At 41.3% G+C, this 17,794-nt stretch overlaps 3 protein-coding genes across 3 annotated transcripts; 2 read left to right on the forward strand and 1 right to left on the reverse strand.

Moving 5' to 3' along the window:
• Positions 1 to 460: 460 nt before the first annotated feature.
• PADG_06576 (endoribonuclease ysh1) lies at positions 461 to 3,704 on the forward strand (the record flags this gene model as incomplete). The annotated part of the gene is made up of 5 exons (XM_010763851.1): positions 461 to 613; positions 690 to 787; positions 1,157 to 2,300; positions 2,367 to 3,015; positions 3,082 to 3,704. The coding sequence occupies 5 exons, from the start codon at positions 461 to 463 to the stop codon at positions 3,702 to 3,704; spliced, it is 2,667 nt and encodes an 888-aa protein (XP_010762153.1).
• A 1,110-nt stretch (positions 3,705 to 4,814) lies between these two features.
• On the reverse strand, positions 4,815 to 7,611 carry PADG_06577 (uncharacterized protein; the record flags this gene model as incomplete). The annotated part of the gene is made up of 3 exons (XM_010763710.1): positions 4,815 to 5,001; positions 5,065 to 7,281; positions 7,586 to 7,611. The coding sequence occupies 3 exons, from the start codon at positions 7,609 to 7,611 to the stop codon at positions 4,815 to 4,817; spliced, it is 2,430 nt and encodes an 809-aa protein (XP_010762012.1).
• An 8,427-nt stretch (positions 7,612 to 16,038) lies between these two features.
• PADG_06578 (uncharacterized protein) lies at positions 16,039 to 16,552 on the forward strand (the record flags this gene model as incomplete). The annotated part of the gene is made up of 3 exons (XM_010763711.1): positions 16,039 to 16,055; positions 16,144 to 16,241; positions 16,338 to 16,552. The coding sequence occupies 3 exons, from the start codon at positions 16,039 to 16,041 to the stop codon at positions 16,550 to 16,552; spliced, it is 330 nt and encodes a 109-aa protein (XP_010762013.1).
• Positions 16,553 to 17,794: the final 1,242 nt, after the last annotated feature.

The following is a 17,794-nucleotide window of genomic DNA, read 5'->3' on the forward strand; positions in this document are numbered from 1 at the left end:
AGATGTTGATGTGTTCAAGATGTTTGAAGGTTCTAAGCTTGGAGTCACGTGTAATTGCTGATGTAATGAGCTTGGCATCTCTCGTCGAACTAACTTCGAAGATCAAAAAGATACGCAGCTTCAACATATTAAACATATTAAACAGCTGAAGAAGACAAAGAAGACCAGTATTGACAGGGAGGATCTTGCGCGTGGAGGTGGACTAAGGCACTGTGGAATATATCCTCGTTGAAGTCTGTCTGTCCCTCTACTTGTCTTGAGTAACACAGCAATGCTGTGTTAGGCGGCCTTAACAGACCCAGCATCGTGTTCCATGCGACTGGGGGGATCCAAGGTCCATACATACTTATATATACATATCCCACGCAACGTGGACTTTTGATACCGGCCATTCAATACTACTCTCCTAGAGTCACGGTTGCGACGTATTTAGACATACAAATATACATACATATAGAACATGGCGACAAAACGAAAAGCCTCCGCCATCCAAGCCTCTGCCAGCGAGGAGCCTGTGGACCCTTCCGATGAGCTCCTTTTCTACAATCTAGGAGGCGGAAATGAAGTTGGGAGATCATGTCATATCATTCAATACAAGGGGAAGACGGTTATGGTGGGTCATTTGTTTCTGCCGTTCGTTGTATATCGCATCGAATCGCGCGACAATATGCTGACAAGATGCCATATAGCTTGATGCTGGAATGCACCCTGCAAAAGAAGGCTTCGCTGCTCTCCCGTTCTTCGACGATTTTGACCTAAGTAGCGTTGACATCCTTCTTATAAGCCAGTACGTCGACAGCTTTTCCCTTTATTATTCCATATGTTGATCTTGATACGGGGATATCCTGGATGGGGAGGATAAAATTTTGCCGTTTGTGGTGGATAATTACTCGCGCAGGCCCTATCCTATCGCAGGTGTTTCCTTCGCTTACATTCCCTTCGCCCTGAATATGTATATCAGAAATCAAATGAAATTATGTTTTGTCCTCATTTTACCGTGTCTGTCCCTGTGTATCTCTCTCTTGTATCTGCGCCATCTCTGCTATAAGTGCCCACCTATCGTTCCTGTTTCCCTGTCTTCGTATCCTACTTTATTTTCTATATCTCTATACCGGACACCTAGCTAATTCTCTGTGCTATTTTTTGAACTTTCTAGTTTCCACTTGGATCACTCGGCCGGTCTGCCCTACGTGCTTAGCAAAACTAATTTCAAGGGTCGGGTTTTCATGACACACGCTACCAAAGCTATCTACAAGTGGTTGATCCAGGACAACGTCCGGGTTAGCAATACGTCTTCTTCCTCTGATCAACGAACGACGCTCTATACCGAAGAAGAACACCTTTCGACGCTGCCGCAGATCGAGGCCATCGATTTCAACACCACCCATACTATCAACAGCATTCGTATTACACCATTTCCTGCGGGCCATGTTCTTGGTGCAGCCATGTTCCTTATCTCAATTGCGGGACTTAACATTCTGTTCACAGGAGATTACTCCCGTGAAGAAGACCGGCATCTTATATCTGCAGAAGTACCCAAGGGTATCAAGATTGACGTGCTCATCACCGAATCAACGTTTGGCATATCTTCAAACCCCCCTCGACTAGAACGGGAGGCGGCCCTCATGAAATCAATCACCACCATTCTCAATCGGGGTGGGCGGGTTCTCATGCCGGTTTTCGCCCTGGGACGAGCTCAGGAACTCCTCCTAATTCTCGATGAATACTGGAGCCGGCATCCGGAATTACAGAAAATTCCCATCTACTATATCGGAAACATGGCGCGTAAATGCATAATTGTTTACCAGACATACATCGGAGCTATGAACGAAAATATCAAGCGTGTCTTTCGCGAGCGCATGGCAGAGGCTGATGCTGCTGGTGCCAATAGTGCCACTGCTGGGCCGTGGAATTTTCGCTATGTGCGTAGTGTGAAGAATATTGAGCGATTCGATGATGTTGGTGGGTGTGTTATGCTTGCGTCTCCTGGTATGCTACAAACCGGCACTAGTCGAGAGCTTCTTGAACGATGGGCGCCAAACGAACGCAACGGAATCATCATGACTGGATATAGTGTTGAGGGGACTATGGGTAAGCAGATCCTGAATGAGCCAGAGCAGATTCCAGCCGTTATGAGCGGTAGGAATGCGGTGGGTCCAGCAAGGCGAATGACCGGAGGCGATGAAGAACAAAAAGTCATGATTCCAAGGCGATGCACTGTGGATGAGATAAGTTTTGCAGCTCACGTAGATGGCGTTGAGAATCGTGAATTCATCGAAGAAGTTGGGGCTCCTGTTGTTGTGAGTAGTCCACCTCTGGTGTATGATATTTGAAAGCAGTGGCTTAGTTCTAACCGCTTACCACAGATTTTGGTTCATGGCGAAAAACACCAAATGATGCGCCTGAAATCCAAACTTCTAAGTCTGAACGCAGACAAAAAGGTTAAGGTCAAAGTATTCACACCAGCAAACTGCGAGGAAGTCCGAATACCCTTCCAAGTTGACAAAATGGCCAAAGTCGTAGGGCGGCTCGCAGAGAGGCCACCGCCAGCTGATGAATCGGAATCGCGACTTATGAATGGTGTTCTCGTCCAAAACGGGTTCAAACTATCACTTATGGCTCCCGAGGACCTTCGAGAGTATGCTGGGCTGGCTACGACGACTATCACCTGCAAACAACACATCACACTGAGCACTGCCAGTATTGGTTTGATTCGGTGGGCGTTGGAGGGGACATTTGGGGCTATTGAAGAACTGAGGGCCCATCACTACAAAAAAGATGGCGGGGAAACCAACGGCGATGAGGTTTTTAAAAAGGAGGAGGAAGAAGCGGATGAAGAGATACCCTCAGACGAGCCACTTGCATATCTCATTATGGGGTGTGTTACTCTCCGCTACAGGCCGCGAGCTCGCGAGGTAGAAGTTGAATGGGAGGGGAATATGATGAATGATGGGATTGCTGATGCCGTCATGGCCGTGCTATTAACAGTGGAGACAAGTCCGGCTTCAGTAAAACGTATGATCCCCTCCCTATAGCTCCTAAACAAAACGGTCCGCTAATCACCGTATATCCCTCTTTCAGGATCAAGCAAACAACACCGTCATATACACTCCCATGACCACTCACTACGTCTACCAAATCCACACTCCAATCTAACCCCTGAAGAACGCCTCGCGCGCCTCTGCATGCTGCTCGAAGCCCAATTCGGTCCAAACATCTCACCAATCGAGAAACCAAAGATGAGACACTCCTTCGCCGCCCCGACACCAACACCCGCTCCCCCTGTCGCCAAAAACAACGGCACCCCAACCCTTCAAAAGCCAGACCCAGATGCTAGCGCAGTCTCAACATCAACTCCCTATGGAAAAGCCAACCAAGCCCCATCACCCACAGATACAACACCAACCACAACACCCCCCGACGAGTTATCACCGGAACACCTCCACGAACTCGAAAGCGCAGAGCTCGACCGGCTGCATAGCCTCGGTATATCCGTGCCGGGCCTGGAAATCCGGGTTGACAAGCATGTGGCGCGGGTGTGGTTGGAGACGCTGGAGGTGGAGTGTTCGTATGCGGTGTTGAGGGATCGAGTGCGGGTGGTTGTGGAGAGGGCGGTGGAGACGGTGGCGGGGTTGTGGGTTGGTGGTAGTTATGATGGGGGTGCTGAAGGGACGGGGAAGGGGAAGGGAAGGGGGGTTGAGTAAGATAGAAACTGGTGGAAAGGGGGTTATGCAGGTACGTAGGTGTTTTTGAGTTGCATAGAACGCATGAATGAATACATGTCACATAAATGCCTTATGCTTCTAGCATATGATATAAATACAAAATTTCCATATGGTGTAGCTAAGTGTCTAGGTTGATCTGGGGACAATATCACAGGCATATCACACATTTTCACACCTGTCTGTTTGCGAGTGACATAGTTAACCTAAAAATCAAGATGTAGGTCATTCTGTATCATCTGTTCTAGCTACAATTTCATCAGATTGGAACACCTCTAACTCCTCAAAACTCCTTTCAAATTACAGTAAACTCAGCAACAAACAGTAATCTTTATTATGATATCTTATGTAGTACCTCAGCACATTGTTTATCCATTGGTACAGTCATCCATCCAGTTATCATCAATATTTTAAAAGAAAGTACAAAATGAAGCACAAAAAAAAACCAAAAAAAAGGAAAGAAAGAAAAAGAAAGAAAAGAAGAAGGCTCAATGAACTAATCCTACACCAGTGCCTGCTCGAGAACCAGGAGGTAAAACTAAGCGTACATGTTAATATAAGCAGAACATACCATGGAAGTAAACATTATAAAGAAAAGGAAAATAAATATTAAGGCGTCGGAGCTTTTCCGTCATGGTTATGCACTACAGGATGAATCTTAAGATGAGAGTTAAGTGGGGAAAAGGGAAAGGAAAAAAGAAGTGAATATGTCTTATAGAATGTATATATGTGCAGGTAGAAAGGGCTAACGGAATCTTCTTGGAAAATGAAGCCAGTTCCATCCGTATCTGAGACTAAGGAAAAACTGCTGCGAAGGGGGTATTGGATTTGGGGTGTATTGTATGGGGGTATGATATAAAAGCAGAAAAAAGAGCTGTAAAAAGAGGTGAAAACACAACCCAGATTGTTTAAGGTACTTTTCATCATCTGGATGTTTGTGTATGCTAAATACGCGTTGAGTAGAATTTGGGATCATCGCTAAGAATCGATAATGATGGTTGATTCCTATAATGGTGGCTTCGTGTAGTGTAACCAAGCCGGCCAGACATATATCTGGTTAAAGTATATATATTGGTAGGTATCAAAAAATAACTACCGGAATCGATATGACTTATGGACCAGCGGGGAAGTCGTGATTTGCTCACTACCAGCCAAGGGATCGCGGATGCGGCCACCTCTCATAGGGGTCTGACTGCAATATATACAAATGTATACAGGTGGTAGACTCTGCCGGTCGAGGCCAACACATTTGGTATGAAGCCAATGCGTGCAGGATTCACTGCTTTCCAGATTAGTAGGCAAAACTTATTAGAGTAACTCGAACGAAGGGGAAAGTACATACCACTGAATCATCAAATGCCCACCATTATCCATAGAATTACAAACACATCTTGTCCCATTGCTTGGGTTACTCTGTCGTTCAGCGGTTGGAGTCGCAAAGTCCGGGTCAGTCACGGTTGTAGGCGAGCTAATATCTTCTCGACGGGAGTCAAAGTTTCCGCCAAATCCTGGAGGAGATGATTTCAATGTTGATAGAGCTTGTGAAGAGCGTGTCCTTTGGCTGTAGAGAGGTGCTGGTTGTCTTGCTTGTCTATTTCTGCTCTTCAATACCTGTTTGAGTGCATGTTGGGCGTCACCCATATCGTCATCAGCTTGAGTAACCTCTGACTCTGTTGTAGACTGGTCGCGCGAGTGGCCTCCTGCAGGGTTGGTGTGTGTACGAGATGTCATCCAGCCGTTTTGCTGGGTAGGTAATTGTGGAAGCCTTCCACTCCCATGAGATGAGGTTGCCCAAGGGGAATGTCGTCCCGAGTGTGGAGAAGCTACCGTTGGAGAGTAGGATGAACTTTTAGAATGGGGACGTGAGGTCGAACGTGCACGAGAAACACCAGACCGTCGTGGAGTAATATCGGGGTGTATGTTAAAAGAAGGATTTGCACTGTAGGTGATTGGATAATCTGATTCATCTGAAGAGTCGGTCTCGCTCTCAGTGGATGATTCATCCAGATCCACCCCTAGACCACGGCCAAAACCTGTGAGTGGTTCAGTTTCGATCGTCATTTCAGTTTTGGCTCTCCCATCCTTGCCAATTTTTAAAACAACTGATTCAACTGGAGTTGACAGAGCAGCCGAACAAGGGCGGGGAAACGGTGATGCTTGACTTTTTAACGGCGACAAACGACCTTTGGCAGGGGGTTTTCTTACACCACTGTCCAAGGGGCCGGCACCGGCACTAGCACCGAAGCAAGAATGCCCGCTGGGATGGCGACTATGCGGGAGTGATGAATGCATTGAGCCGTGTCTAGAGAGATGTTGTGAAGATCGTGACTGACGTAGGGCATCAACAACCTCATTGGCAGCCTCAACTTTACGACGAGCCAAACTTCTAGCCCGTTTCAACTCTTTCAATCGTTTCTCACGCTTGGACTCCTCGGTTTGGTGATGATACGGTTGCCTGGTCTCGACTCTAGGTGTATCTTGAGGCATTTTAGGTTCTGAAAACCCAAATCTCCGTGCAGGAGAACTCAAGAACATCGCAGGATCCTCATCCCTTACAGCAGCAAGACGAGGGGATGTCGAAAACGCAGTAGGAAAGAGACTGGAGTCTAGAGGTCTCATTGTTGTCGTATGGTAAACGTGGCTATCACTAAATGGTTCCATCCCCGGAGTGCCATGCATCGTAGGGAATGAGGGCACCTGGAGGTCATTATTGTGTATCTGATTCTGGTCAAATGCATCAAAAGCAGAGGTACGAGTTGGGGTACCAAATGGATCTCCATATGTGTCAGTCATACCTAACGAGTCAGCTGGGAACTGTGTATCCTGGTCCCAAAACAGCCGGTTTTGGGGGTAAAACGGTGAGTCCGTGGAGGCCGCAGCCATCTGGAATAGGTTAGGGGATTGGGAATCAAATAGGTTAGCTGACATCCCAACGACACGGCTTGGAGTCTCTAGGAAACTCGAGTCAGGTGCCTCCATAGTCTGATGATCATTGTTCCTGTTGTTGCAGTTGTCATTTCCGGCGGCTGAGTTGGTATTCCCGGGGTTGGTTCTGTCTTGCATCTTTATCCTGCCAGTGCTGGTCGGGGGCGGAGTTTGCATCGATGCCGCTGATGATCGTTTTTCGGAGTCAGTGGAGTCCTTATCATCAACTTTGCCCGGATCTGCTGTTTGATTCTTCGCGGACTTATTGCTGCCCTTGCTCGTTCTGCTTCTGCGATTCGTTTTGTTACCAGCCCTAGCCCTGCCAGAGATCGAAGTCCGTTCCAGCTGCGGGGACAGATTCAGTGCAAACGAGACGGAAGAAGAGGGGTCGAGGGTTGAATCCCGGTTGGTTACGCCATGAGGACCATTTTTGTGGTTAGAAGGGGTGGTCAAGCCAAATCGCTGAGGGGTTTTTAGAAATTCGGGGCTTGAAGCATAAGGGTCTGCAGTATTCCAAGTGACTCGAGGGTCGTAGAAACTTGACTCTAGCTTTGGGGTTTGGAAGGCCGACTCGACAAAGCCCGCTGAAGTCGGAGTTTTAGGAGTCTGAGGCTCGCCATTCGAGTGGTTAAAACTGCATAAGTATCCAAGCAAAGGTCAGTCATATAGTTAGTTATATAAAAACTATTATTAAGCTAAAATGATTCGGTAAAGTAACGCCGTCCGTCCTGGATCTATCATGACAATGAAATAGGCAATTGAATGCCATTTTGTGGGTCTGATAGGCGGAGAACAAAACAGGGACGGAGAGCGTAAAGCAGCAAGCAAGATCTCCCGAGACCCCAAAGTCACTCCTGGTTGGTGTATCTTTTCTCCAAGAAGTAAAATGTGGAACAATATGAATATGAATAAATAAAATCAAAATGGATTAGACCTACCTGTGGACTGGGCGGTCCCAACTCATATCAGCGGAGGATTGGCAGCCAACATGGGAGAGGAGAGAGAGAGAGAGAGAGAGAGAGAGAAGCACCCAGAACGAACAAATGGAGATCCCAGCGAAGAAGAGGTTGTGTCTTGTCCTGTTGTCTTGTCGATGGGAGTTGCAATGCAATGGATATAACGCAATACTGTGCAGTGCCAACTGGAGAATCGGTGGATATAGGCGTAGTGATAATTAATTCTTAAAGAAGAAAATAGTGGTGATGATGAAGAAGAAGTAGTTCCACAGACGGGCTAAGCACTGGGCAGCAAATTAGATGGCGGGCGGGAGAAAAGCAGGTTGGTTTTTCAGCTTAGCCGTGGGACTTGCTTAGAGCTTAGGGAGCGGTGTCTAAATAGTCAAGCAAATCGGAGGTTTGAACCAGCAGGCAGCAGAGGGGGGTGCTGCAGGTGTTGTTGGACAGGACAGCACAAGGCAGCAGTGGGCAGAGAACAGAGAGAGAGCACCTATGAGATGAGATGATTGTGATAGCTCAATTTATTGAGTTGTTGAATTGTTGAATGGGGGGAGTTCGAATTGGGGATTGAGATGTAGCTTGGAGCTTGGAGCTTGGAGCCGCAGATGTAAGCGTACACTGTATTAGTTGTAGGATTAAAAGTCGAAAGTGCGAAGTTGATGTTGAAGGTTGGAAAAGAACAAGGACGGTAGTAAATACGAAGAGGGGCGGACAGAGAGAGAGAGAGAGAGAGGTCAGAGAGAAATAGGAAGAAATAGGAAGAAATAACAAATTTCAGCTTGGAGTATTTATGATTAATTGATTATTTAATTCCTTAAAATTAATTCCTCATTTAATTAATGAACTCCATTTCCTTACATTTTACGGGTAGTTATGCTTTTCTGTGCCTTAAATTTTTTTTTTTTTTTTGATTTTTTTAATTTTTTTCCCTTTTCTCCTTTATTTAGATATTTCCTATTCGGACCACGCTTCACGCCTGCACGGCAAATAAGAAAAAATATATGTATATATAAAAAATAAAAATAAAAATCACGACGAAGAAACCGAAGAAATTTTTCTACGCTTATTATGAACTCATTTCTATGGATTCTTCTTTCAAAAAGCTCTGTTCTGTTCTAGTTATATCTTCACAATCTCAGATAACATACATACATATTGATCTGTCCCGTAGTTCCGTCTTAGCCGCAAGACATGCCCTTCCAGCCCCCTGTTCCGTGGCAGATGTAGACCCCTTCCGCCTGGCTGCCCGGCTCCGGCAAATAATACGATGAATCGACGGCTGCATCCAAAAGAGAATAGGCTTTTTTTCCCTTTCTTTCTTTCTTATTTCTCCCCTTCCCCCCTCCTCTGCTGACTATTGCCATGGGATCTAGATTCCCGAACCAAGGTCCGGGCGGTCATCTTGGTGCGGATGGACAGAAGAACCCGCTGCCTTCTTCCCCCCTCCCCCTTCTTCCACCCACTTACCCCCGCCCCCAATTGCTGGGAATGGAAATAGAAGAGAAAGAGACAGGTGTGTGTGTGTGTGTGTGTTTGGAGGGGCAGGGGAAGAAGGGTGGAGAGTATAGAGTATGCAGTTATCATCTTACCTAGGTAAAAGAAGGGATATCTTGATTCTTTCCAACGGCTTGCAAACAGGGAATTATAGCCAGAGATGATGATGATATCGACGGTTTTAACTCCAAGAGTAGACCCACTTACTGGCCTAACTGATCACAACTGAACCGTTGTAATCAGCAAAAAAATATGGGGCTGAACCTGAAAACAAGGCACAGGTCAGGTACAGAAACTGCTAAAGGGAAATTGCATATTTTTCTTTAAACAAAAAGACCCTCTGCCCATTTCTCAACTGCTAGGACTCCAGTTGGACGTTCCACTGGTCAACGGTGACTGCGCACGGCATTGAGATTGATTTGACAGCTAGTTACATATTTGTACGAAGTTAATTACAGCCCAAAGCAGTGTTTTATTAAAGGTCCCTCTTTAACTAACCTGTACTCGGCAGCAGTTACACATAAACATCCTACTACTACTACCCGAGTTCTTTGAGTTCATAAAAGTTGAAACCCAAGACCGAAACCGTTCCTGAACTGCAGCCTGAAAGCAAAAAATCTTTGCCTCAAAAATATTACCATGGATCTTCATCTCGTCCTGCGTAGGAGTTGGAGGATATTCCTTGGATCATTTGTCCCAGTAACGCCCTATAATTGGACACACGAGCACAGCCCATTGCATCTGGGCCCCAAAAACCGCCGCTCGCAAATGCTCGGCCCAGGCTTGGAAAGTTATATGACCAGCAATCTGCAGATAACGGTCTTCTAACTTGAGGAGTAGTAGTTTTAGGTTGAACTGGTGGGTCTCTTTAATGAGATTTCCGTTCAAAGCATTCTTGTTAATTTTTTCTTGTATTTTCCTTCAAAGAATGCATGAATAATGCTGTATCAAGTTAAGAGTTATGGTGATGGCGAATACGGGGGTCAATCATTAGATCCTGAAGAATCAAACATCTCATGTTGTAACTAGTTATTTAACTTACTTTTCTGACCTATGAATCCTCTGGGGTTGCAGCTGTATTTAGCCTCTAGGTATGCTCAATATTGAAATTCTCCTTTCCTCCCGCCTTTTAAACTACCCACGAGTTCCACATGCCCATAGGGCGAAACTCGGATTCGCCGATGACCCCACCAGCGATCCATAATTCATATATAATAAAAGTCCGTCGTTAAATGAGGTCCGACCCAATGAGGGGCCTCTTATCCGGGAGAAGACAGTTCGGCCACTCACAACGCTGGTATTCCCGGCAATCAATGCCGCTGCAGCTGTGATACCGGTGTGATTGCGAGCTGTATCTAATATTCCATCTATCAAGCCCAAGATGCCCAAGACACACAGCCTAAATACACTGTAGGACATGAACAGCAACAGTGACAGGTCCCCCTAACTACCTACCCCGAGCGTCCTTATTATTGAGCATTCGTTAAATCTCCTCGCATCCAAGCTCGACGAAGCTCACCCTGGCTATTTAACGGGGACGTTTGTCGTGTGAATGGTGGTGTATGTTTTTCATAATGACTCTTTGGCCGCTGGCCTCAGAGTCAGCGACCGTCATATTTTTGGGAAAGCTGTGCTTATTTATATCACGCCCCATATGCCTTCTTTGCCTTTGGCTCGTTGTCAATTGGTCCGCAGGGAGAAAAACTCTCTGCCGAGCTGCTTAGCGATGGGCGGATAAGTCAATTCCAATGTGATGGTCGGACTTTCCGGAGGTGTTGGAGCTGTCTATTCTTATTATTCTGGGAATGTGTGATTGGAGCGTGCAATGTGTTAGTTAAATATTGCAGAGATATAAGAACTCTGCGTGGTAACTAACTTAGTTACTCTTTTTTCTTGGGCTTTGTTTGCTTCAGACATGTAATCGTGCCGCTGTGCAACCCACACATTGTGTGGGTGCACCACAACAAAATGATAAAATAACCAAAATGATAAAAATCTTGAATCACATCCTTGTTATTGCACTTTATATCAACAACCAGTAGCTAATCTATAATAAAAAAGATTATCAACATCATTCTCAGTATGTGTGTCATCTTTGAATTGATTTAATTCCTCTTCTGTCAGTGATGTGAGTGAGTTATTATCAATTTTTATGAAATTAACTTTAAGTCTCAATCATATCTTATTCTGCTCTTTTTCAGCTTCATTATTCTTATACTGCTTGATTTTTCTATTGACATCTTTAATAGTGAGAACTTTTTCTATTTGAATCTGATGATGGATTGTTTTAGCTCTGCAGTATTTATTAGTATTGAGAAAGTTCTCTAATTCAATAATTTATTACTTATTAAACTCTATGTGAATTAGACTTGCTTTAAATATCTTGTTCAAATGACATATCAAAATAAGTAATTTCAAATCAAGAGTATCTCTAATACTTTATATGATATTTTTCACAATACTAATATGATGTTTCAGCTTTTAAATTATCTTTGATGAGAATAACTGAGAAGAAGAGATAAATATATAATCTGAATTATTTTCATCTTCATAAATCTGCAGTGAAGAAGATGATGAGATTCACTACTTAAAAGTATCAAGAACTTAATCAGAATTCAATGAATATATGTCACATTGAGCTCATTGTGCAGTTATTGTATCAGATTTAAAGATCTGCTTTTATATAGCTGAGAGATTTTATAGAAATTATTATTTTTCATACTTAACAAAATTATAATATACAGTATAGTTAACTGCTTTTGAATGATAATATTTATATTGCTGAAATGATAAACTATTCAGAAATTGTAGTAAATAAATGATATATGATAAAAATTCATATAAAATTATCTTATAAAAACTCATATATTGTATAAGCTTCTCAGTGATATCAGATTTATGATTATTTATTAAAAATAATTGATAACTTCTCTTCTATCTCTTTTCTATAGCAGTATTGAAATGTTTGAGTTATTTAAATTCAATCTTATTATTTGTAAATTCACTACCTGATATAGTAATTTTATAATTGCTGAGTAAATCTATCTATGTATATCAATTCTTCAAATGTATTATAAAGATTAAAATTATTAATAATAGAATAATATGATTATTTATGAATATATATTCAATGACTATAATCAAATCTCTTTAAAAAAATAAAGAAATAATAAAAGTAGCTTCTTTAAAAATAGTTATAACTCATTCTTCACATTTTTATTCTTTTTGAAATTTAATTTCATTGAAGTTATATATATCACAGATGTGAAATTGATACTACTTAAACAAAATTTAAAGATATTTAAATCATGTATTAATATATTCAATATCTTTAACTATTACTTTCTTTGAATTTATTAACTTCTATTTCATTCTTTTATATTTAAATAGATGTTCAATAAATCTATAAGTTCATATCTTGCTGAGTTTTGAAGAAAAGATAATAAAATCTATATACTAATTTCTAAGCATTGAATTTTCAAAATCTTCAATGTGTTCAGCTGTGAGAGAATAATTCTTTTCATTAAATAGCTTGATTTATTATTTAATCATGTTCTTCTAACTTCTATTTAATCTCTTATTAACTGAAATCTTTACAGTATTGAGATTTCTTTCATTGATATATACTTATAGATATTGATAAGAAATCTCAAATTCTCATAACAGAGACAGTATTTTGAAATTTAATTTTTTTTATGATAAGTGACAGCTTTTTAAATATGATATTTAATATTTTTATTTTTATTTAACATTGTAATGAGTTATTAATTGATGAAAATAATAAAAATGATAAAATTATAAGATTTTTATCATTTTGATGTTTTTATTATTTTGATGTGATGCACTCACATGAGGTGTTAATTGCATAGTAGCATAATTAGTTAACTGTTAAAGATCTAAAGTGATTATATTGATAGTTTATCTCAGAGATACTATATACTATTATGCAGTGCACTAGTTCATAAAATAAAAAGTCTAGACTTCAATATCTTTTCTTGAACTAGCTACTATACAGACTAGCTATTATATAAACTAGCTACTGTTCTGCTCAAATCAATTATATTCATCTTCTCTATTAATCTATCTTGTCTTTCAATTACTGTATTTATTAAATTCTTTTCTTATTTTATTTATAGTTTGACTGACTTCTCAAAAGTTCTTCAATATTTAAAAAAATTATTATAAAAAATACTTGATTTGATTGTAGATTCTCTATATTTCTATCTTTGCTCTTATCTCTATTCTTAATCTTATTTCTATCTCTATTTTTAAATATCTTAATGCACTTCTTCTTATATTTCTGTTATTCAATATTTATAAGATTTAAATTCTTAAATTAGTAGTGTTTGATTATATATATTATATTCTCATAGTAGTGGTATTAACGTTCATCAAATTATTTTACGTCAGCATTCATAGCAGATAAGTTGAAATGAGTTATAGTGATAGTGACATGAGTAGTCAACTAATTCATTAATTCATCAAAATTCAGATTCTGAATAGAGCTCTACTTGATAGTATAAAAATCATTTAGTTTTATTCTCACAAATTTCTAATATCAATCTCTCAGTTCTAATATGAATAGATTATGATAGATATTCTCAGCTCAATTTTCATCTATAGATACAAGTTTTATCTTTAGATTTTAAAAAATTATAAAATAGATATGAAAATTATTGTTTTTAAGCTGTAAGTTTTTTAACTTTTTAATAATTTGAAGACATTCTTCTGCATGAGATATAGTATAGTGCTGAATAAAATTCTTTCATATAGTTACTACTAGATAGAAATCTTCATTCAGTGATTCTAGAAAATTATATATAGTTGTATTTAAAAGTTAAAGAATTTTTATATAAAAAAGTTCATTTTTCTTATTTTAAAACTCAATTTTCAGAGAAACTGTGATAGAAGATGCTGTTTGTTGTTTGTTGAAAACATCTTTTATCTGAATCAAATAAATATCTGTAAAAATAAAGTTGTTTCATTTTAGATAGTTGACTTCAGTAAGAATAACTGTTTGTTTTTCTTTCAATTTGATCTTTGCATCTTTGCAAAATTCATCAACTTTATTCTTAATGAAATTCTTAGTAGTATTTGACAAGAAATCTAAGTTTTCTTCTAGTTTTTATATAAGTTTTTCCATCTGTCTATTCTATCTTTTTATATATTTCATCATCATTTATATTATATTTATATTATTTTCATTCATATTTATTTCATCTCTTTGATTAGTTTCTCCTCTAGATTCAGAGGTAGATGTATCATATTTATGTTCATCTCTATTCATGTTGTTGCTTGCAGGGGTATCCAATGATTCTGCAGCTCATGTTCTTGAAGACATCTGTTTACCTCCTCTTAATTCAATTTGTTTCCTATAATCAAAACTTTTAAAACAGTCACTTTTCATCAGGTTCTTGCTGCAATTCAGTAATGCAGTCTTTGTGAGATGTTTTATACCTCAGATTAAAGAAGAAGAAGAAGAAGAAGAAATAGGGTGTGGAAGTAGTGCAGAAGACTCTTCAATAAGAAAACAAGCTATCTGGACCATAACCTGTTGGACATTTGAAGTGGTTGTATTGGTAGCGCTATATACTATTGTGCGGTGCGCTAGTCCATAATGGGAAGCCTAGGCTCCAACATTAACTAACGTTAAATATTTATATAAGGACATCAAACCCCCCGACTCGAACGAGGGAATGGCTTGCATTGTTCTTTGGCAGCGCTTCTCCAAACAATACCGCGAATTGATAATCCCAATCCATCCAGAAAACCTTTACCTTCGACGTTAAATCATCATTAATAACTGCCAGGACTCTATCGATCAAGGGATGAAAGAAATGGATGCTTCCCGCTCCGCGCCTTTCGCACTGACACCAAGTGAACGTTCGGGAGGGGTTTAATTGAAGAACCTCTCCATATGATTCCTTCGGGATACAACCCCACTTTTCCTAACCAAACATGTCTTGTACATAATAACTAGTTATTTACAGGATGATGGATTATGAAGCGGGAGCCGAAAGTGAGAGGGCCACTCCAACCAAAAGCACAGCGTTTTCATATCCGCAATCAATGCATCCAGGAAATACAAGAACTTCTCCTTTCGTTGCGGCTGGATGCAGAACCACCTTGGTATTTATGCAATATGGGATAATATGGATGAGGAAGGACTCCTGAAGGAACGAAAGTAATGCTGTAACTACGTCTATGCCACCTTGTTATCCTTCTCCCCATGACTAGTTATTATCTCAGGCTGGGGAATGGCTTAGTTACATGTATCAGCGATAACTAGTTATTCTATCCACCAGATACTGAAATGGTATCAATCACATGATTCACACATCTCATCCCCTTTTTTTATTTAGTTTCCGCCTCGGGTGCTAGATTCTGGATGAGGAAAAAGCAAAACAAACGAGGAGTAGATTTGATTCTAAACTCTGTAACTTAGTTGTTCAACTAGTTACCTGGGAATGATAACCCTACTCTTGCCTGCTGATTTTCCTCTGTCATAAACCACACACACATTTATCTAGCTGAAAGCACCAAACCACCCTTTTGTCTCCCCTACACGCTTCTCTCGACACTCACTGTCAATGAACGAAAACACACAGCCAACACGAAAAGGAAAACAAGAAACGAAAAGGACCTATCTTGCCCTTGACTTGGGGTTCCATATGGTAACATGTTGCACAACCAGTCTCACTCGTTATTCTCACTATCGCCTCAGAGGAAGCGTCTGGCAACCCAAAGAGCCCGTCATCATCACGATCCCAGAATCAAAAGCTGGGAAACAATAGAGGCACATCGAAGCAACCTAGAAAAAAGACACGAGTTTTAAAGTCAGACCGGAGAAAAGAGATGTTCCAGGCCTGAGAACTAGTTCTATCCCCGCGAACTTCGCAGACCCTTAGAGGAAAAGAATCCTGTCAAGGAAAAACTAGGGTATGCTTCATTGGAAGATGTAGGTTCATTTTAAATCCAATTCGTTTGAAACGCTCGACAAATAGCATTGGAACCTGAATTTGATTCTGATATATAGATCCGAACAGACGCCCAAGGTCCACCTCCGGGCTATGTCTTCGTGCCAAAGGGAGATGTCTACATAACTCGCAATTGTCGAAGCCGTTCACGAGAGACGAAACAGATGGTATATACCGTTTATGTAAGTTCGAACATATTCACAACTCGTGGCCATCCACGTCAATTTTTATGACGCTAAATCGCTAATAAAGTCCATATCTAGAATCCCCAAACCCGCCGCACCCTCGACCTCGATGCCCCCTCCCAAACCCACGCCACCATAACCCAATCCGCCTCCAGCACGCTTGCCGCTCGCACCACGTCGTCGCCCAAAAGGACGCACGAGACATCTCGAAGGCCCGCACTCTCCTCTGCTCTCAATTCCCAGCCATGCGTACAGATACACTGGAGACGGTGCTGGGCCATGCGTTTCTGTAGGGCTCATGGCGCGTGGAGAGGAGTGGCACGGTACAAAATGAGGAGGTTAGGGTTCAGCTGGCCGTTGATGCACATATTATGAGGCGTTGTTAAAGGCCGGGGTGGGGAAGGGGGACATGAGGGAGAGGATCTGGAGAACTGTGAGGAGGATTAGGGCTCTTTGGGAGGGGAAGAGAAAGGAGGAGGCAGATGCTGCTGCTGCTGCTTGCCGCCGCCGTTGCATCTGCTAGGAAAAGGAAGGTGATGAAAAAGGAGACCGAAAGAGTGGAGAGGAAGAAGACGAGGGTGAAGCGTTGAGTTGCGTTCTCCTCAGTAAGCAACACCGAAAGGAAAAGTCTTTGACACTCACCCCCATTGAAGGGATGGTTTCTTGTGTCGGTGACTAGGATGATCGGGTATGTCGTATTGTGCCTTCAATAGGAAACAGGATGTTCCCGCTTAAGATCTATCCCGTTTTCTCATCGCCTGCCGTCTTCGCTTTACCGTCATATACAACATTGTTTCCATGTTGCATCAATACTCGGGGTGCTAAGCCGATAGACCCAGTCGAAACTCAATTCAGAGGAACTCATACCAGGGTTGTATGTATATGTGTATATGTATATGTATGTACAGTACATACTCTATCACCGCAATCTGTTTGAATATTACGGGGTTGAAATATTCGTCATTGGAACAACGTTTGTTTGGCATGCAAAGAAGTTCATCTATAGATTTATTGCTGCATGAAGAGCGGATATCTACAGTTGGGAATCCTTAGATATTGGACAATTACACACTTTTTAACTAAGGGACTCTTGGATATCTTGTGTATGTTAGTTGTCTAGATATTTGAATAGATAGGTATTATATGGAGCGTGCATTATATCTTCAATCTATTTTCTATGAACTTGAAATGCGAAAGTGAACCTTCAGAGATGCGTGAATCCAATCTGCTCGAAATATACATAAGCACAAATAGCTTTATAATAGTATAACAGAAACCACAAGCTTATGGTTTGAAATCCATGTTAAAGTGCCGCTGGAACTCCCCACCTCCCGGTTCTCCTTGATTCATATAATGATTATATAGTATTCCTGAAATAAACGGTGACAGCAACTTGAGCTGGGCAATACGTACCCTCAAAAAATGCCCGGCTTACAAGATATAAAGGCATAGGTAATATGCAACCAAGGATCATAGACATGGATTTAGAAGATTCTTCAAAATGGAAAAAGAGACGACATCCCACACCATCCCTA

Source organism: Paracoccidioides brasiliensis (genome assembly GCF_000150735.1).
Source record: "Paracoccidioides brasiliensis Pb18 unplaced genomic scaffold supercont2.9, whole genome shotgun sequence".
Taxonomy (NCBI): Eukaryota; Fungi; Ascomycota; class Eurotiomycetes; order Onygenales; family Ajellomycetaceae; genus Paracoccidioides; species Paracoccidioides brasiliensis.